This window comes from Notamacropus eugenii, chromosome 6 (genome assembly GCF_028372415.1).
Source record: "Notamacropus eugenii isolate mMacEug1 chromosome 6, mMacEug1.pri_v2, whole genome shotgun sequence".
NCBI lineage: Eukaryota > Metazoa > Chordata > Mammalia > Diprotodontia > Macropodidae > Notamacropus > Notamacropus eugenii.
The window spans coordinates 6,322,287-6,344,536 of NC_092877.1; the positions used below are offsets into that span (position 1 = coordinate 6,322,287).

At 43.9% G+C, this 22,250-nt stretch overlaps 1 protein-coding gene across 1 annotated transcript in view; it reads right to left on the bottom strand.

The window, feature by feature from the left end:
- Positions 1-421: 421 nt before the first annotated feature.
- Positions 422-22,250, bottom strand: part of LOC140511080 (uncharacterized) — a 69,217-nt gene continuing 47,388 nt past the window's right edge. The window contains exons 2-3 of the mRNA XM_072620074.1: positions 17,961-18,078; positions 422-1,166 (exon numbers count right to left, since the gene is read on the bottom strand). Of these exons, the coding sequence (XP_072476175.1) occupies positions 1,116-1,166; positions 17,961-18,078 (169 nt within the window). The 3' untranslated portion in view covers positions 422-1,115. The remainder of the gene's footprint in view (positions 1,167-17,960; positions 18,079-22,250) is intronic.

The window sequence follows — 22,250 nt, forward strand, 5'->3', positions numbered from 1 at the left end:
GAGTGAGTGTGATGGCTCCCCATAAAACTTGGTGAAAATGATTTCCCTTCTCTGGCCTATAATATCCTCTTCTTTCAAAAAAGGAGTTTGAGCTTAGTGATCTTAAAACATCTTATTTGGCTTTCAGTGAGGTGGAATGAGAATGAAATGGGATGGGATGGGATGGGATGGGATGGGATGGGTTGGGATGAGATGGGATGGGATGGGATGGGATGGGATGGGGTGGGATGGGGTGGGATGGGATGGGATGGGATGGGATGGGGTGGGATGGGATGGGATGGGATGGGGTGGGATGGGATGGGGTGGGATGGGGTGGGATGGGATGGGATGGGATGGGAGGGGGTGGGATGGGATGGGATGGGGTGGGATGGGATGGGATGGGGTGGGGTGGGATGGGATGGGATGGGATGGGATGAGAGAAGAGAAGAGAAGGGGAGGGAAGGGGAGATGGAATGTATGGAATAGTATTGGAATACAAACTACATCAGGACAAATTGTTTTATTTTTGTCTTCATGTTATTGACTCAGGCCAGTGCCTAGCACAGAATCATGTTTAACAGGTTTGTCAACTATGAGTGAAGTGGAACAGTAAGTAACAGCTTATTTATCAATAATGATGCATATTACATCCAAAGTTATTTAAAATTCCTAAGAAATATGTGTATCTGACAGAGAGAAAGTAGAGAGCTCTAAGGCATCAAGAAAAGCTAACTGAGAGCTGAGCTAGAGTCATTCTCCCAACCTCAGGAAGTATTCAGAGGTCAATTTATTGTCAAAGCTCTCAGGACCTGACAATCCTGTGCTTCAAAGGACTGGGCTGCCAGATATACAACTGCTAGTGTCCAGGATGGTGACCAAATATTGCTGCTTGTATCCAGGACTCTACACCGTGGTGTTAGAACTCTCACTCTCTGGTAGTCAGGCGGGTCGGCTGCTCTGACCCAATCATGCTACACTCTGAAAGCCTGATAAAATCTGACAGGTCCCAGTAGTTATCTAGCTTGGCAGTAGAGTCCAGGTTCTGTAAAAGTCACTTTTAAGCCTGCCTGTACCTTCTGTGGTTCCCTGGAGGGCCAGCTGTGCCAAGTCCAATCTATCGATGCCTTCTCTGTTCCTTAGAAACCCCATTGGGCCCATCTTGCAGCAGCAGCATCTCCAGCCATGTTCTAGGAGAAAGAAATCCTTGCTATATTGTTACTCACCCATGTGGCTTAACAGAAAGAGCCTCAGACTCAGAGTCCAGAGACCTGGGTTCAAATTTGACACTGTGTGCCTAGGTAAGTTACTTGCTGAGTATCTGTCCACTATCCTTGCAGGACTATTCATAAGCTCAGACATTTAGAGCTGGAAAGGGCTTTGGGAGGTCATCTACTGCAATCCTCCTCATTCTATAGATGAGGAAACTGATGCCCTCAAGGGCAGATAAGGTTGGACAGAAGATAAGAACTTGCCCAAGGTTTATTAGCTGATAGCTGAGCCCTGCTCTTTATTCAATTAATCAATCAACAACCATTCATTACATACCTACTACACTAGGTTGAGTGCTAGGATGGGTGCTGGGAATCCGGAATCAAAAACAGAGCAGTTTCTTAATTTCAGATGCTTAAACTCTATCAGAAGAGACAAGGTGCAAATTTTTGTTATTGTTAGGTTATGTCCAACTCTCTGTGACCCCATTTGAGGTTTTCTGGAATAGTTTGTCATTCCCTTCTCATTTTACAGATGAGGAAACTGAGGGAGACAGGGTTGAGTGACTTGCCCAGGGTCAGACGGGTAGCAAGTATCTGAGGCTGGATTTAAACTCAGATCTTCTTGACTCCCAGCCCAGCTCTTTAGCCAATGTGCCATCTACCTGCTCCTAAACTTTTAAAGTTTTAGGAATATCAAAACATACATAGAATAAATTCAAAATAATATTGGTAGGGAGTAGGATCAAGCATTTTCAAGACTTATGGAAATAGAGCATTTTTTTTTAGGGCTTTAGCAACTTTAGAGCTTAAGAAACAAGTTCCTTCTTCCATTATTTTTTGCAGTTTTGATTTTGGAAGGTGAGAGTATAGCCATTTATGTCCCAAACTATAGCCTAGGCTATTCTATAGACCTGCGGTATGACCTTGGCCCAGTCATTTGAATTACTTGGTCCTCAGTTTCCTCATCCACAAAATGTAAGGGTTCATAGGAGCACAAATTTAGAGTTTAAAAGGACCTTGGAGAGCATCTAATCCAACCCCCTTATTTTATGAATTAGGAAACTGAGGCGTAGGGGTGCTTAAAGTCACATGGGTCATACATGGCAATGCTACGACTGAAACTGGTATCCCTGGACTACAGATTCAGCTCTTCCCATGATGTGGTATCATCTCCTTGATGATCCTTCCAGATATGTACTTGAGCTGACCTTCAGTGCTGGACTGCTGACTTCCTATGTGATCCTGGACCAGTGTCTTTGCCTTTCTAAGGTCCTCATGCCCACACCAGGAATACTGCCTCCAGTGATAACAGAAGGGGTACGTGGCTGCCTCTTGCTTTCCTCCCAGACCACGCATGAAGACAGAAAGAGAGTCAGCAGCCGTTCAAGCTCCCGTGAAGACAGACATAAGATAGACATCCAGTGTGATATTAATAGGGGAAGATGGAGAGAGAATGAATTCACTTCCTCACTGTAGTAATTTGCCTGTAAATATTCACACACACCATGCAATTTTCCCTTCCCTTTCCCATTAAGGCTAAATGAATAAACAAACAAGCTGCTGAAGGGATTTCTTTCTCCTAGGCTAAGCACTTCCCTCCAAAAATATCAGGGCAGGCGCCTGTTTGAATCATATTTTAATTCTGCAGGGATGTAGGATTTCATCATCAGGGTAGGGCTTGCCCACTCTACCAGGGCACAACCTAACCCCTACTGAGCAGGCAGTTCTACACAGAGCTCTGGCCAAAATAAACTCATCACCTGATGCCAACTTGGGGATAAGCCTTCTTGAAATTAGCTAGGCTTGTCATTGGACAACCAAGTAACACACACACACACACACACACACACACACGAACATGAACATGAACATGAACATGAGGAGATCATTGAGTCAGACCTAAAAGAGACCCTAAAGTCATTTAGGGTAACTCCCTTATTTTATAGATGAGAAACTAAGGACAGGAGAAAATCATTGATTTAGAACTGGGAGAGATCTTAAGATCACCTGGTCCCTTTGCTCCCATCTTATAGAAACTGAGGCTATCAGAGGATCGGAGACTTAGACCTGGAAGTGAGTGACCCCTAAGGTCATCTTGTCCAATCTCCTCTTCCTTTTATAAAACAGGAACAGAGGCCCAGTGAGGAGGTGAAGATCTCAAGGTTACGTTAGTAGTAAGTGGCAGACTCTGGATCTGAACACAGATGCTCTGACACCCAGTCCACTGCACCTTCCATATTGCCACACTCTTTCATGTGGTTGCACCATCACAGAAGACAACCAGCTGTTCAATTCATGTTTGGAGATGATCTAAAAACTGGACAAGTCTCTGATCATCCAAAGGGAAACAGCCACAGGGTGGATATAAATCATCATTACCAATGATGGCTTGGGTAAAAGGTGGGGAAAAAGATATTAGGAAAGATCAGCATGGCTGGTAAAGAAGTAGCAAAAAGATGGACAGCGTAAGGCTGCTGCACCGGTATTCTCTAAGTATCAAAAGACCCAGAGGGAGCCCTCCAAAATAGTGCACCATAGTAGTAGTAGTAGTTGCAGCAGTAACAACAACGTTGAGAGCTAACATGTAGTTCTTTAAAGCTGGCTTTACAAGTATAATCTTATTTGATCCTCACAACAAGCCTAGGAACTAGGTCCCCATTTTCCAGAAAAGGAAACTGAGGCAGACAGAAGTTAAGTGACTTGCCCAAGCTTATACAGCTAGTCAGTGTCCGAGGCAGGATTTGAATTTGGGTCTTTCTGACTCAAAGTCTAGTGATCTATCCATTGTGTTACCTGTTATCTACTAGGAATAGAAGAACATGCCAAGAACTGCCCAGGATGAATAGGCGTGGAGAAATCTATGCCAACATCAAGAGATTCTACTGACCAAGTATAAAAGAAAGGAGGTGGAGACTCCTAGCTAATTCATCCCTCAGTGATCCAGTGAGAAGATTCCTGGTCTTAGAAAAACAATGGTTGTAGGAGGAAAAGTTAAAACGATCCTTGTACAGCCTGTTTATCCACCAGCCCAAAGTCTATTTGAGCCTCACTCTGTTTGTTCCCTCCATCAGAGGGAGTCCAGAGGTCACCTAAAGATAAGCCTGGGTCTCTGAGTGGAAAAACAAATGTCTCCTTGGGGATGCCGTCAGCCTGGAGGATGACCTCTGCTTGGGGTCGAGACAGGGGGATGGAAAGGGGAACAGACAGTACCTTTCAAGGCTAGCTTTCTCAAGAGGGTTAATGCCTCAATGGGTAGAAAACATGGAAGATAGAGAAGTTAGCCATAGAAATAAATACCTAGAGCTTCTAGAGGCTGAGCTCTGCAGCAAGGTATCATACCTGGCATGGTGTTTTCCATGATGTCCTGACCAGTATGCACTGCCCCATAAAAGGAAACCATTTACAGTTTGTAACATAACAGGGAAGGGGTCTTTGAGATAGGAGAGGGTCATTCCCCCAGCGAGCAACCACCTATGGTGGACTCCTGACTTGCTTTGTGACCCTAGACAAGTCATTTCCCCTTTATAGGTCCTGGTTTCTTCATCTGTAAAATGATGGCTTTGGACAAATTAATTTTTCTCCAAGCAAAGACTGCACAGTCACTTATTATGTGTGTTTTAGCAGGGATCCTAGTGTCCTAGGGTCAAATACCTAGAGTCAAAAGGGACTGTAGCAGCTATAGGGTATAATCTTCTCATTTTTACAGTTTGAGGAAACTGAGGCCCAGACAAGTGATGTGACTGGCTCAAGGTCAGACAGGGATTGGACTCAATAATTTCCAACTACAAAATTCTCAGATTCTGTGTGACCATATAATTTCACAGGATGAAAGACTTTGAATGAGAAGTGAAGTTGGAAATCCATCTGGTCTGATCTTCTCAATTTCCTGTGGAGGAAAATGAGGCCCAGAAAGGTTCGGGTACCTTATTAGTAAGCAACCAAGCCAGGATAAGGCCCCAGGATCTGACTCAGAAGCCAGTGGACTTGCCCCTACTGTGTCCCATTCCTAAGGGAGGGCCTGAGCTTTAAGCCCAGATCACAAGACCCTAGACTGTCAATGAGATCACACATATAAAGCATCTCATAGCTCAAAGCTCTCCATAAAGAGTAGGCACTATAATCATTCTAAAGATGTCACACCTAAAAGGGGCCTTTGTGCCCCACCTACTGCAAGTTGTATCTGAGAAAGAATTCTCTCTGCGGCAAGTGGTCCAATATGGCTCATTCCAGAGCATCATTAAACTTCCAACGTTTATCTGTTAATCGCATTTTTCCCATAAGATTATAGCTCTAGACCTGGAGGGACCTCAAAGGCCCTCTTATTCAACCCCATCATTTCACAGATGAGAAACTCAGCCCCAGGAAGGTCATGCTGGTTACCTGTGGTGTCCCAGCTAATAGGTGTCAAGGTGAGAGCACAGCCCTAGACGTGGAAGGGACCTGGGGGGGGGGGGGGGGGCAATGAGTCTAGTCTACCCATTTTACAGATGAGGAAACTGAGGGAAATTAAGAGACACATAGATGTCAATGACTGGGTACTTCTGACTCCAGAACCATGCTCTTCCCATTCTGTAACATGCTCCTTTCATTTGAGATTTGTGACATTGCTTTTTAGTTGCTAATGAATGAAAACTACGCATATAAATAAAAATAAAGATTTAACTTTTTTAAAACAGCAAGACTCTTCTCCCCTCCCCTCCCCTCTCCTCCCCTCCTCTTCTCTTCCCTCCCCTTCCCTTCCCTTCCCCTTTCCTCCCTTCTCTGTGTGTCTCTCCTTTCCTCCCTCCTCCCCACTTCTTCAGTACCCTCCCCAAACACATTACACTGGACTACTTAGGGAACAGATCCAATTCTCATCGTTCCCAACGTTGCTGAAAGGGGCCACTGTGGAGATGTTGTCTCAGTAGGCTAGAAAGGGAGATCTGGTTCACACCTCATTCAACCCCAGCACGATCAGTCAAAACAAGTGGTAAGACACAAGGTTAGGACTTTGGGGGCAGGACATCAATTGGGGAAAAGACTAAACAAATTGCTGCAGGTGAACAAATATTACTCTGACCTAAGGAAAAATGAATGTGAAGAGAGGCACGGGAAGAATTATGTGACTTGATGCAGAGTAAGCAGTCCCAGGAAAATCATGTACACAGTAACTGTGATAATAGAAACCAAAAGAATAAAGGGGAAGAGAAACCTGAATGCTGTGCAATCCTCAATCAAGTATCAGTCAATAAACATTAAGTACCCACTATATGCCAAGCACGTTGCTAAACAATAATGATCAAATTTAGTCCCAGAAATGAGATGAGACAATGAACCCCTGGAGGGAGGACATGGGTCCGATCATTCCAGGTACAGTCGGACTTCCTATGAGTTAGCTTGGATCATCTACTTCTCTTCTTCTAGTGTCCCCTCTATTCCCTAACCCCGCCCCCCAAACCCCCTTTCTTTGTAATAAGGGATGGTTCCCTGGGTAAGAGAGGGGAAGGGATTCCTCAGAAAATGAAAGGAAAGTGAAAACAAATGACATCACTAAAATTTATTTTAAAAGAGCTTGCGCCAGTGGGTGCACTATTCAAATCCCCAGGAATGGCAGTGGACATGAAGGGCATCTAGGGGTATAGAAAGATATCCGAGAAGATGTCACACAGCATGAAAAGGACATGGATAGACAAACAATTGCTGATGCTTTATCTGTCCCAAGAACCTAGTATGAGGGAAGGCAGATGGCCTCTAAAGTCTCTAGATGTATGATCCACCTCCTGAGAGAACAGCTTAAGAAACCAAAAATCTTCTGAGCAGTGAAGGGAACGAAGCCTGATCCCAAGAGGAAGCTTCACCCAGCAGCCTCCAGGTGTCCCTAGTTCCAACTCAGCTGTCTCCCTCAGCTTCCTGACATCCTGGAGTCACTCAAGCAAGATGCCAGAGGTTACAGAAAAGGTTTCTTCATTTGATAGTTTAAAGGCGAAAAAAATTAGACCATGTCCAAGCCGATTAAGGAAATGATACTTAGCCTTTTCCCCTGATCCTTTAAATCTGGGGCTTCTGGCCAATACTGGGGTCCCACAGACTAGGAGCCTATCACTTTGTCTTTGGGAGTACTTGAGGATGCAGGTCTTGGGTCCAAAGAGAAAAAGGTAAGGCAAGGCAGGCCATGCCTAGAAGAAGTAGAAAGGTATACATTGCTCCCTATTCCCTCCCCATCCCCCTTCCTAGCTGCTTGGTTTTACAAAATTTAGCTCAAACAGATGTGGCATTCCTAAGAAGCCCCCCGGCGGCCTTCGTTTGAAGTCTGGGGGAAATCTCGGCTTTGTGAGCTCCATTTCCTACCTAAGGGAATCTCCAGGGAGTCTCTGTAGAAGTAAAAAACAAAACCTTAGGATCCTTATCTCAGGCTATTTATGAGATTTTTAATTAGAGTGGGGGCGGCAGCCCCAGACACTCTGTCATTGAAAGGGAGGGGAGAAGAGATGGAGAGAGCAAAGAAGGCAGGGAGGAAAGGAGGATGGGAGGGGTGAGCTCAGAGTCCCGGATGGAGCAGCCTTGGCAGAGGGGCACAAGGCAGGAGGGGCTCTTATCTTGGAGTTCACTAAGGGAAAGTCTTTGGGGGCCAGAGGCACAGCAGTCCCCTCTGAGTCACTAGAGGGATCCTAGCAGTGTGGTATAATGGATAGTGCTCCGGGTTCAAATGTGACCTCAGATACTTACTAGCTGTGTGGTCCTAGGCAAGTCACTTAACCTCTGTCTTCCTCAGTTTGCTCAAATGCAAAATGGGAAGAATAATAGCACTTACCCACTAGGGGAGTCATGAGGATCAAATGAGATATATTTGTAAAATACTTAGCACAGTGCTGGGCATATAGCAGGCACTTAAATACTTGTTTCCTTTCTCCCCTTCTCCTTTCCTTTCCTTCCTTCCTTCCTTCCTTCCTTCCTTCCTTCCTTCCTTCCTTCCTTCCTTCCTTCCTTCCTTCCTTCCTTCCTTCCTTCCTTCCTTTCCTGGACCTGTTTCAGGTGTAGCTTTCTGCATAATAAAGTCTCATACTTAGTGCCCCAAGGTCATTTAGATCTTGGATGTCATCTAATGCAACCCCCTCATTTTGCACTTGAGGAAGTAGAGATCAGAGAGGAGTGATTTGTCAGAGGCTCGAATCCAGGTCCTCTGACTTCAGACCCACTACTCTCACTACCATGCCATATTGCCTCAGTAAGGGCACAGTGGGATCCCAGCCCTTTGCATGGGACCTATCCCATGCTTGTGATGCTCTGCTCTCTCCCCTCCACCTCTATTTCCCTGGCTTCCTTCAAGGTTCAGCTCCAATCCCACCTTTGGCAGGCAGCTGGCCCCAGGTCTTCCAGCTGCTGATGCCTTCCCCCTTTTGGATATTCTTCCTACATCTTGTTTTATTCTTAGTTATTTCTAGGTTGTGCCCCCCACCCCCATTGGGATGGATGCTCACTGAGGGCAGGGACGGTTGTTCACTGTCTTCCTTTGTGTCCCCAGTGTTCCCCACAGTATCTGGTACACAGGAAATACTTAACGAATGTTTGTTGATTGACTGGGTGATGAAACCAAAGGGATCAACTTTAGAACACACGCTATTTGACAGTAGACACAATGACCTAATCTAGCAATCCGGGTCCAGTTTAGCCTAGAAAGTGACCTAGGCTTTCACATATTCTCTCTACAAAAGCAAGTCATGAGCTGGAAACGGAGCCAATCTAGTCCAATGAGCACTGATTAAGCATCTACTGAAGTATTTGCCATATACCATGCCAGAGTCCAACGATACAGAGGCAAAAATTAAATTATACCTGAGCTCTAGGAACTTGTATTCTATGGGGAGGAAACAACATGTACAAAAATACATAGGTGACAACTTGAGTAGTACTGAGAGAGCACCAGCAGCTAATGGAACTGGGAAAGGCTTTCCAAATGAGATGGTACATGAGCTGAATCTTGCAGAAAGCTGAAATTCTAAGACAAGTGTGAAGGACATATGGACCAGGCATGAGGGACAGCTTGTGCAAAAGCATGGAGGTAGGAAATGGAACACTGAATTTCGAGAGCAGACCTGTAATTAAACTAATGTAACTACAAAGGAAAGTCTCTGCTTTCCAGGAGGCAGCATGGTGTAATGGGAAGACTGGTAGATATGGAGGAGCAGGGTGTGAATCTTTGCTTTGAAATTTACGACCTGTGTGACGCTTGGTCAAATCTGTTGACCAACTGTTCCAGGCCTCAGTTGACTCATCTGTAAAATAAGGGGTCTGGATCAGATGACCTTCAGCTTCAGACGTAGGAATACGAAATACTCTTATGATTGATGCTCATGGAGGAGAAACTTGATTTCAAGGACACAGAAGGATATTTGCTTCTAGTTTCTCACCAAATAATGAAAGACGAATGGAACATTTCTAGAAGGGGAAAATTTCCATCCGCTCGCATTCTTATCATGTATAGCTGGAATCTGGCTGTGGGACTGAGCTCTCAGAGTGATTTATTCTTAATGGCATCTTGTACAAATTTAAAGCCTAAGTTAGAGGGGGAGAAAGATAGCTAGGATGGAAAATGTCCAGGAAAGGGCCATAAAGAGGATCTGGATGATGGTAGGACTTACAAATGAGCCAGGGGCCCAGACCAGGGTGAGTCAGGCAGGATACTTGGCTGAATTATGGAGCAGGATAACAGGTGCATTATTTAAAAAAAAAGTCTTTAAACCTCATGTTCCCTGACTTGCCTGGGAACACTGTAACAAGGGCAAACGTGGGAGTCCATAACAAGGAAGAGGAAGACTGTTTTGTCTTTCCCTGCCCTCCAAGGACGGCACTGCAGGAGGACTACATAGAGCAGTGATTAGGAAGTTCATCAGGACCACTAGCCTTTGGACAGTGTATCTGGAGAGGCACTGGGGTACAGTGGAAAGAAAGCTGGACTTGGAATCAGGAAAGACCTGAGTTCAAATCCTCCTCTGGTGGGTATTACCCCTGAGATTATTATAGTGAAATGACTGTGATGTTGTGTCCTCCCAATACGATGTAAGTTTTTTGAGGGCAAGTACGGCTTAAATTTTATCTGTATCACTGAAACCCAGGATGATATGTGGACACAATAAATACTTGTTGGTTTGACTTGGCTTGGCTACATGTTTCTAGTCATAGAACAAGGCACTTTAGCACCTGGAGATTCAGATTCTTCATCCGTTAAATAGGTATAATCACATCTGTTGTATCTACCTCATGGTGTTGTTGTGAGGAGCAAATGAGAAAATGTTGGTAAAGTACCCACAAACCTTAAAATGCTGTGTGCCGGTTGGCTCTGTGATGATCCTAGTGTGACTGAAGGATTTTAGAGTTAGAAGGACTTATGTTCAAATCCTGCCTTTGATATATAGATAGATAGACAGACAGATAGACAGACAGACAGACAGACAGACAGACAGACAGACAGACAGACAGACAGACAGACAGATAGATAGATAGATAGATAGATAGATAGATAGATAGATAGATAGATAGACAGACAGACAGATAGATAGATAGATATACACATAAGTTGTATGACCATGGGCAAATCTCACAGTGACTGGCACGTAATCTCCACAAACATGTTAGCTATTATTATTATCAAACCTCTGGGTGCTGCCAGACAATTCTCTTACAAATCACAAAGCGATCATCTGGCTGCACCAGTAGAAAGAGTTGCCTCTCCAAGGAGTATCCCATTTGGAAGAAAGTACAGGTCTAGACAAAAAAAATTTATTAAATTACAATCTGAAGGGAAGGGAAATGGGCATTGTTTCCATAAGAAAGCACCCTTGTCCTCACAGACTTTCTAATCTAGTAAGGAGATAAAACAGATCACTCTTACACATACTGAGTCAGTCACTCAGCCAATAAACATTCATTAAGTACCCACAATGTGCCAGAAACTGTGCTAAGTGCCGAACATCCAAAGGCCAAAGACAGCCTGCCCTAAGGAGGTCACAGCCTGATGGAGAAGACAACACCTTTTCCAAACATGATAAAGGCAGGAAAAATTGAAAATGATCACCAGGGAGAAAGTCCCTAGCATTAGGAAGGCTTCCTGTAGAAGGTAGGATTTTGGCTGGGACTTGAAAGAATCCAGGAAGAAGTGCAAACCAAGGACTATGTGAGTTTATAGGCTTAAAGATTTTATAGCTAAAAAAATCATTAAAGAACATCTAATCTAACCACCCTCATTTGACAGAAGAGGAAACTGTCCACAAAAATACTAAGGAACAGCCCTGGAACTTGCCTTAGGGCCCCTGATGACAAAGCTAGAGCTCTCTGCACTGCACACCATGCTGCTTCCTTTCTATGGATAAACAGTGCTATTAACCTAGCCTTCCCGGGGCTTAAGAAATGAGTTAACATTGGGAGTCGTTGAGACCAGATATACTGCTATGCTCAGATTCTCTTTCATAGCCTTCCATGGGGCACAAAGACCAGTTCTATAAGACAGGAATGCAGAAAGGGACCAAGGAACATAGACAGGTGAACTGGTCCCAAAGGAAGTCTGAACCATGACCTTAGCAACTACTACTACTACTGCTACTGCTACTACTACCACCACCACCACCACCACTACTACTACTGTCAAACAGGAGAAAGTAATAACACAAATCAGTAATGCGAGGTTATATTGATGTAGACTGTCAGATGACAGAGTTGGACAAGAAGGTATCTGAGGTCCATACAAGCCCTAACACTCACTTCAAGGAAAGTAGCCCCCAAAAGGAATCTTCTTTCAATAGGGAACTGTGTGTTCAAAGTCCAGTAGAGGCCAAGACCAAACGTGTTCTTACGTAACAGTGATCTGACATTGATTAAGAGAACAGACAAAAAAGACAACAAAGGGTAAGCACTAGGAGGAGGTCAGCAAGGACGGTGACAACTACTCATGTACCAGGAAAGGAAACGAAGGAGGCCCTGAAAGCCCTGTATTCAAATCCTGACCCAGACACTTATGAGTTTTATGTCCTGGATAAGTCACTTAACCAAAGAGTACCTTAATTTCCTCATCCCTAAAATGAGAGGACTGGACTTGATGGCCTTTAAGTCCCCACTTAGCTCTAGATCTAGACCTATCATCCTAAGAATCTAAAGTTCAAGGAGTTCATTTGCAGACGGACATGTGGTTCTAAGGGCGTGGGAGGTCAGCCAAGGCTGTGACAAGTGTACAGATGGCAAAAGTCCAAATAGAAAGGTAAGAAAGAAACCCTAGCTAGGGAATGGAGGGGAAAGGACCCAGATACTGAAGATGGATAGGAATCAGAGCCCAGACTCAAAGAAGCTAAGCCTTAAAAGATGGGAATCCAGGGACCGTTCAGTTTCAACATTCTAAGTTCTAAGCTTCCTTCCAATTCTTAAACTCTGTTCTAAGTTCTAAGGTTCTTTCTTACTCTAGAGTTTTATGTTCTCAGGTCTCTTCCAGCTCTGAAATCTGATGTGTAAGTTCTAAGGTCCCTTCCAATTCTCATATTCAATTCTAGGTCCTAAGGTCCCTTCAAGATCTACAATGTTATGTGTCCAGGTCCAGCTCTAACATTCCATATTTTAAGTTCTAAGGTCCCTTCTGGTTCTGAATTTCAATTTTCTGTGCTCCTTCTCTACTTTCTGTGTTTTTAAGGTCCTTCCCAGCTCTGATGTTATGTGTTCTAAAGCCTTTTTCAGCTCTCATATGTTACATATTAGGGTCCCTTCCAGTCTAGATATTTTGTGATTCTAATGTTTAAGCTCCATTAAGTTGGGAATATAAATCCTGATAAAGTCCTAAACCTCTTACACAAGGGTGCACTGAGATTTGCCTATACCTGGGAGGAGAGGACAATGCCTGAGCCTCAGCTATCCTCCCCCAGGCCCCTTTCTCCTCCCTCAGGGCCTTCAGCTGGATCAGCCAGCACCTTCTCTGTGAATATTAATATCTCTGGCTCTCAGCACGACAGGTCTCTCTGCTTTATCTGTCTGTCCTTCTCTGCAGCCTCCCCACGGCCAGCCTTCAAACTGTCAGATCTCAATAGGAGTGAGACAGGCAAATACTCTGTGAGCAGCCTAAGGATGGAGGAGAATGATTAAAAAAAAATTAGGCAGCTTGACTTCCTGACTAGTCTTTAAACTACTTTTCTGGAAAGGGTGAAAATAACTAGATGTAGGCACTGCAAGGTTTAGTTTATTTGAATGATTTCACCCTTTGTATAGGTGTCCAGAGAAGCATCTGCACAAAAACACAAGCACAAGAGTAAAGGCGGGCAGCACTGAGCACAGCACAGCTGGAAACAGCTAAGGGGCATTTGGAATGAAGGAAACACCATCAATAAATACATATTTTTAAAGTGCTTGTAAAGTGCCAGGTATTGTACTAGGCACTAAGGGGAGGGGGGAGACAGAGATAATAAGGCAGTCCCTGCCCTCAAGAGGCTTACCGTCATGGGTTGATAAAGAGTATGGACACACATAGCAAACACAAAATAACTTCAGGGAAGGAAACTATAGGCCTGTTCCCCAAAGGGACATGTACAGCAGCTGTTTTGGTGCTGCCAAAGAATAGGAAATTAAAGGGCTTCCCTTCAACTGGGGAGATGGTTGAATAAGGTAGGATATGTGAGTATAATAGAATGCTATATGTCATGAAGAATGATGAAAGGATTGGTTTGGGGAAACTCAGAAAGATTTATATGAACTGATGCAGAATCAAGTAAGAAAAATCAGAACAATTTATATTACCATATCGACATCGTACAAGACAAAAATCTTTGAAAGACTTAAGAATTCTGATCAGTGTAATGATTCCACAGTCCCAGTAAGGAAGCATGCTCTCTCTCCAATCCTCCCAACTAAGAGGTGATTAACTCAAGATGCAAAATAAGACATGTTTTTGATGTGACCAATGTGGGAATTTTTTTTACTTGAATGTGCATATTTGTTACAAGGGTTCTGTTTTTTTATTTTTTTCCAATGAGGTAAAAATGAGGTAAAAAATAATTTTTGCTCATTGAACAAAAGTAAAATGGGAGGAAGGAAGGAAGGAAGGAAGGAAGGAAGGAAGGAAGGAAGGAAGGAAGGAAGGAAGGAAGGAAGGAAGGAAGGAAGGAAGGAAGGAAGGAAGAGAGGGAGGGAGGGAAGAAGGGCCAGGCACTGGGGATACAAAAACAAAAAACAAGCAAAAAGATGACAAGCCAGTTCCTCCCTTCAAGGCGCTAACATTCTAACCGGAAAGACAATACCCAAAAAGGAACTGAAAGTTTTGGGGGAAGGAATGAAGGTACCCAGCATGGTATGACTGTCTTTAAAAGAAAGAAATACACACACACACACTCTCTCTCTCTCTCTCTCTCTCTCTCTCTCTCTCTCTCTCTCTCTCTCTCTCTCTCTCTCTCTCTCTGTCTCTCTCTCTCTCTTTCTACTTAACAGTCACATCATGGTTCTTGTGTAACCTGAAAGACTTAACTATTTTCTGGGTACTGCAGAGCACTCCGTTTCTCGACCAGTTCCAAGGAGCCCTTCCCTCAAGGAACAGCTGGGCACCATTACACTTTCTGGCTTTCTTCATTTCAAGAATATCTTTTTCCTGTAAGGCACTTTGCCTAACAACCTGGCACTCTGGAGAAAGATCCCTTGGAGAAAGGTCTCAGAGTCAATCAATCAGTTAGTTAATTAGCATTTATTAGGCCCTTACTATATACCAGGCACTGGTTAAATAAATGCTGAGGCCACAATATATGGCCAAGCCATGGCCCCTGGCTTCAGGGAGTTTCTATATGAATGAAGGAGCCAATAGGGAAACAACTGTCTACATGAGCTACAGTGTAAATGGGAGGGAGCCTCAGAGCGGGCACTGGGGGGCCAGGGCGGGGAGGGGGGAGGGAAGACCAGAACAAATCTCTGGCAAAGTGGGACCCCCTGGTCTCTCTTCAGTTCCTTTCCCAGATTAGGGAAATAATGTCATCTCCACGCAGGGATATCTTGACTGCTTCCCAAGGGGATGAGGGTGAATGCTATAAAGGGGATTGTGATTACAGGAGTGGAAACCTTTGCACTGGCTAGGAGATGCAGACATTATCTTGGGGCAGAAATAGAACAGGCCCCTCCACCACGTGTGCCTGTCTGCTGTCTGCTCTGGCCCCAGTCTGCATCCTGCCTTATCTGAGGTTGGGAGGGCATTGTGAGAAACAGCAGGTGTCCTGTTCATTACCAACATGTCTCCCTGCTGAGAGCCCCGTGCTCCCATCAGCCTTCCACTGGGTCCTGAAATCACTGACCAGGGCCCAGATGCACACCCAGGCGCTCAGAAGATGAGGACGCTGGCCAGCAAAGCACAGCTTCCATTAACCTGGCAACAGCAGGCCACTCGATAGCTCTGAGATTTATAAATGAGTTTTATTTTTTTCCCCTCCTCAGTGCGGTGCCATTAAGGGTAGCACAAATTCCAGAGTCTGGTGACCTGGCTTAGGTATGAATCCCACTTCTGACCCTACAGCTGTGACTTTAAGCAAATCCCTTTTCTCTGAATAAATGAATGGAAAAAAATAAATAAATGGATTGATATATGAGTGAGTGAATGAATGACTGAATAAATCGATGAATAAAAACATACTTATTATGTTCACTCAGCGCTGGGGATATAAATATAAAATCAGCAACAAACTCTTTCCTCTGAGGAGACAATAAATATAACACAGCGGCAGCCAGGGAGGGTATTCTTACTTGGAGAGATGCAGGATAGTGAGGAGAGGAACAGACTGACCCACTCTTTAAGCAGCGCTTCTTAATCTGGGATCCATATTTTTTTTTAACATTTTGGTGACTATTTCAATATGTAATTGTTTCCTTCCTAAGTCTGTGTAGGTATCTAGATGGTACAGTGGATACAGCATTCGATTTGGAATCAGCAGGACCTGAGTTCTAGTCCTGACATAGACCTTTACTAGTCAGGTGACTCCGAGCTCAGTTTCCTCATCTGTAAAATAAGGCTAAGAAGAGCACCTACCCCCACAAGGTTGTTTTGAGTATAAAAATTGCTAATATCTGTAAAGTGCTTTGTGAATCTTAAAGTGCTGGGTAAACAATAGTCCGTATTATTTTAATTACAGCTGCTATCATCACTATTATTAATTACAAGTATTTAAAAACATTATTCCGAGAGGTGCTGACTCAGCAGCCTCAACTGTTAATGGAGTCCATGATGCATAAAAAAGGAGGGAACCCTTCTCAGTGGGTGGGAGAGGGAGAGAATTTTGAACTCAAAATTTAAAAAGAAAAGAATGCTAAAGATAAATAGCAATTTTTTTTAAAAGTTGAGAACTTCTATTTTAAAGAACTAGTAACAGAGTTGATGGTTCCAGAAATGGAAGGGAGAAGGACAGCAGGTATGATGTGGAAAGCCAAAGCAGCTGGCGAGATGGTCGTGGAGGGAAGGAAATCACAGCTGGAGATAGTTCTATATGTACTGGAAACTTCAGTCAGCAATCATTCTCCCAAGCATAAAACCATGGCCCTCAGTTTTCTCATCTCTAAATGAGGAGGTTGGACTGACCATCCTCTGAGGTACAGCTCTAATTCTAGGATCCTAGGAGCCTGTGAAACAACAGTCATGAGACTCATTCTGCAGATGAGGAAGCTGAGTAAAATCGGGTTACGTGACTTGCCCAGGGTCACACAGCTAGTAAGCATCTGAAATTGGATTTGAACTCAGGTCTTTCTGATTCCAGGACCAATGCCCTATCCACTGCACCACCCAGCTGCCATCTCCTACATAAGGCTCTTTTCTGATTCCTTCCAGTCATTACTGCCCTCAAATCCCTCTACATTTAGTCTCTCTGTTTTGGGTATTTACTTATGTGTGTACAAGCCATTTCTCCCTGGTAAAATATGTCTGTTGCATTTCTGATTTATTTATTTTTTTGTCATGTCTGAGATGTGAAGGACAGAGGAAACTCCTGCCAATTCAGACCAACTTACAGAATTTACAGAATCAGCCCCAACAAATGTTCCCTGTTTGCTACCAGGGCAGGACCACAGACCAAACCTAGGAGCGGGGGTTCAGTTCCCAAGGTGGAGAGGAAAAGGGCAGCCTACTCAGTCACCCAAGTCACATGGGGATGAACCCAACTCCCCCATCCTCTGATGGAGGCTCCAGTGGGAGAATACCCTCCCACTCCCATCAGAATTACAAATGACCCTTATTTGTAGAGCATTTGAAAATCAGCACTTAGTCCTTTCCAGGAATCATCTCATTTGAGGAAGGTTCTGGAAGGATGATCATTATCCCCATTTTGAAAATGAGGAAGAAGAGGTTCAGGGTTTTGCCCAGGGTCACTATAAGGGCCAAGGGTAGGATCTGAATTCAGGTCACTCTGACTCAAAGTACAACAATCTATTTCGCATAGTACCCATGCTGCCTCTCCACAACAAAATAGAACACTGTTCTCTCCAAGCGTTTGCTCCCTGGAAAGTGAAGGCTCTTTAGAGGAGTCAGTCTTCATGAGAATTCTAAGACAGACCAATCACATGCTGGCAGAGCTCCTCAGAAGGTCCAGTTCTCAGAAGAGGGAATCTCCTCCAATCCTGCTCCCATCCCCACAATGAACCAGTAAATCAAATCCTCATCGAGATATGGCAGGCAATAGGGAGATGCTGATGTCACAGACACAGGTAAATCACAACAGAGACCACCATCTCTCCCTGTGACCTCCAGGCAAGAAATGAGACAGCCAAATAAACAAAGGTTTCCAGAACTTGTCTCCAACCAACCTTGTTCAGCTCCAATGATATTCCAGAAGACACTTCCTTGGCTCCTGGGGCGCTAGATTGCTGACTCCTCCTGAGATCCTTGATCCCTTCCTTATCTCTGGCTCCACGATAATCTCTGCTGGGAGTGAAGACCGGAGAGAGGGACAAAAGAAAATACAGATTAAAGAAGAATTAAACATCCTGCAGGGGCTTGAGTGGGGAGGCAGTGAACCCAGGACTTCAAAGAGCATTGGATTGGGCCCAGGAGACTGGGGCAGGATACACACTATCTCTGTGACCTTTGACTGTTCTGGGCCTCAATTTCCTCACCAGAGAATCTCCCTTCCCCCCTACCCCCTACTACATCACAAATTCCATCAGGGAAGGGATGAGAATAAGAGTGACAGCCAATGCTGATCAGCATTATAAAAATATATAATCTTAGAGCTGCCAGAACACCAATGGGTTAAACAATTTGCCCACTGTCACACAACCAATATGCATCAAAGGTAGAACCTGAACCCAGGTCCTCCAGCTCTGAAGTAAGCATGAGCCTTGCTGCTTCTCATGACAATAATCATAATTTTATGTAGCATCTTATAAGCATGCTTGACATACATTTTCTCACTTGATTCTTACAATACCCCAATGAGGTCAGTTGCTATGATCATCCCCATTTTACAAATGAGGAAACTGAGGCACAGAAAGGTGAAAGTGGAAGGCAGGTGGTGAAGCCAGGTCTTCCTGACTCCAAGTCCATAGTATACCACTTAGAAAACTTATCTCCCCTCCTACTCAACCCAGGACTCCAAAAAAATCAGTATTTAATAAATATTTCTTGGATGAGTGTCAAATGAATGAATGATCCCTGAAGATCTTTCAGTTCTGACCTCTAGGTTCCCATAATTCTTTTCCCTTGCCTTATCCATAAACCCAATGGCAACAGTGAAAGAGGATCTGTATCATCCCTTCCTAGTTCCACAGTGGAGAAAAGTTGGTGAACAAAAGACAGAAGACCAGAATGAAATCCTCCAACTGGGCCATAGCTCAGAGCTCAAGCTGTGTATGTGCCTCTCTCATTCCCCATGCTCCCCCACTCCTTCCTCCTCATCAGATTGACAGACAAGTCTGGAAGAGCCAGTTCAGCCTCCAAGAAGGGCTGAAATCCAGACTGCCAGGAAGCTGAAACACTGTTTCTGATCCCACTCTTTGTGAATGGGTTTCTGCTAAAACATAATTCCCAAAGAGAGAATTGTACACAGCAACCACTGGAAGCAGTCAAAGAGCTGTATTTGGAGGGATCGTCCCCTTCTCCGAACTCTGACAGCGATTGTAGTCTGTCTCATGTGATTGAGACCAGATGAGTGTAGTATTCTACTGCGTCATGGAGTGCAGTCTTGTCTTTCCCAACAGAGAGTAGGCTCCATGAGGCCAAGGACCCATTGGGTCATCTGTTTCTTTTGTATCCTCTGCCAGTGCTTAGCCTAGAGCACACACTGGTACTCAAATACATAGATGACTTATCTAGCTTTGGATTTTTTCTTTCTACTTGGAGGATAGCATGCAATTCAACGAGTGGCATACTGGTCAATGTTTATAACCAGCTCTCTAGGCACAAAAATGTAAGATGCTCTTTTTGGTTTAATCTGAATTAACATTTTCTCTACTACTTTCTCAAGTCTAGACAATCAATCAAACAATAAATCAAGCCTTGATTTGTAACTATTGCCAATTTAGAAGGTATAAATGCTCATACTGGAAATTGAACAATCAGCTAGCTGGTTAGATTCAGCACCAATACATCCCTGATTTTAATCCTCTGGTGAAAAGAAGTCTAATTCTGGAGGCAATGGTTCTGGATTCAAATCTTAATTCTGATAATACCTGTGTGACCCTGGGCCAGACATTTCCCTTCCTAAGATCTCAACTTTTTTCTTACGTTCAACTAGATGGTCACTAAAGATCCTTGCATTTCTAAATCTGTGATTCTAGGATCTCCCTGCTCTTCTAATGTCTCATGGCACAAGGGGTATGACCCTGGACTTTTGGAAACTATGCCAGCAGACCACAACTAGATGGATGGACTCCATGTCTGTTGCCTAAGGGCCTCCTCAGTTTAGTTCAGTGAGGTTCACCACTAGAGTAGCTCTATTTAGTTGTAGAAAGCCTCAAGACCTATCAGAGGATCACAAATTTAGAAACAGATGGGATCTTAGAGGTCCTCTAGACCTTCATTTTACAGACAAGGAAACTGAGTCCTGGAGACAGGAAGTGACTTGCAGTAAGTCACGGTCAGGATTTGACTCCAAATGAGTGCTTATTCCACTGAACCATGCTTCCCAGTCACTTAGTTATTTATAGAGAGTAGATTGTCTTTAAATGAATAATTTGTAAAGTGCTTTGGAGACCTCAAAACAGTATACAAATGTCAATTATCGTTATTATGAATCTCAGTCCTCTCCCGACTGCACTCAGCATTTTCTCTACCATGTCCAGATCGATTTTTTTTTAACTAGATAAAGAGGCCATTCTCTGCCCCACTTCTTACCTAGCCTTAATCATTGAATGGCATTGCCTCAGACAAACTGAGACCTGGGAAAGACCTTAGCTTAAAAAGTTCAAGTTCCTCCACTGCATCCAGGGCCATCTCCAGTCTCCTGAACAATATCTGGCCACTGGACCCAGATGGCTCCAGAGGAGAAAGTGAGGCTGGTGACTTTGCACAGCCCTGCCTCACTTCAATCCAATTCACCTGCATGTCATGGCATCACTTCCCTAATGTCATTGTTCTTTTCAAGAATGAAGAACACACAACAACCATGCAAAAAACTCTTTACCCTGGAAGCTTTCTCCAGCCCGTGGAAGAACTGTCCATCCCTGTGGCCTCTGACCAGACGTCTCTTTCCAGAACTTCCATCTCAGGAGGGCCCCCAAGCCCTTGTTGTTGTTCAGTCATTTTCAGGTGTGTCTGACTTTCTGTGACCCCATTTAGGGTTACTATTTCCTTCTCCAGCTCATTTTACAGATGAGGAAACTGAGGCAAACAGGGCTAAATGACTTGCCCAGGGTCATACAGCTAGTGAATGTCTAAGGGCAGATTTGAACTCAGGAAGAGGAGTCTTCCTAACTCCAGGTCCAGTGCTCTATTCACTGAGCCACGCTAGCCATGTCTCATTCTTTTCCATATTGCAGGACTTTCTCTACGGATGTTGTCAGGTGTTGTCACCCAGTTTCCCCTTTTCAACTCCTTCTCTGTAGTATCTTCCCCTATTAAAGCATAAGCTCCCTGAGGGAAGGTGATGTCTTTGTTTTCTGCTTGTAGTTGCATTCCCAGTATTTAGCATAGCAACTGGCACATAGGAAGAGCCTGATGAGTGCTTGTTGACTGACTGACTGACTCATGGAGGGGGTGGGGGAGTTGCAATTTGTGATAGATCCTGGAAGTACTGAAATATTGAAGAAAATTTGATAATGGAAAGTAAACTGGTGAGCTAGGGCATCAGTTTGGCAAGGCACCAAAAGGAGTGGAGAGCTGTAGAGATCTAAGAAAATCAATAAAACATTCAAAATACACAGAGGAAAATGGGGAAAGAGTTGAGAAGAGGACCCAAAAGAGGCAATTTTGTTACTACTGTTTAATATTTAACATACACTTAAGAAAAGAAATTGTACATGACAGAAAAATCACAATCCTCTTACGAATTCCTCTTTGTGAATGAAATGCCTGTGTTTTGATATAAGTTAAGTTCCAAAAAAATAAAAATGGAAATTATCCAAAAATGAGGGAGACTCGGGAACAGAACAGCTTATCAATGAGTAAGTCTATTAGACATAGGAAGGCTAGGTTGGGGGCTAATTTTCCACTCCTTTCTCCATTAATTTCCTATTTACTTCAATAGAACCACAATCTTACATGGGTACAAGCATCCCTACATCCTCATACTGGGCAATTCTTAAGCATCTTTAATGACTCCCTCTTGCCTCTAGAATAAAGCACAAAAATCCTCTGCCTGGAAAGTGCCCAGCTGTACAATTTCTACCATTATAACATCTCATGTCTTTGATCATCTCCCTTCTCACAGAACCATCATCTTATCTCATCCTCTTGAATCTCAAGTATTACAATGAGCTTCCTGCTTCATGGCCCCCCACCTGTCCATGGACCATTCCAGTTCATCATTCTCAAAGGCCAAAGAGATTTTCTTTAAGCACAAACTGGACCATGTCAGTCCAACACTCAATAATACCAGTGGCTCTCTCTTGTCTCAAGGATAAAATATAATTTCTGAAGATTAGGTTGAAAAGCCCTTC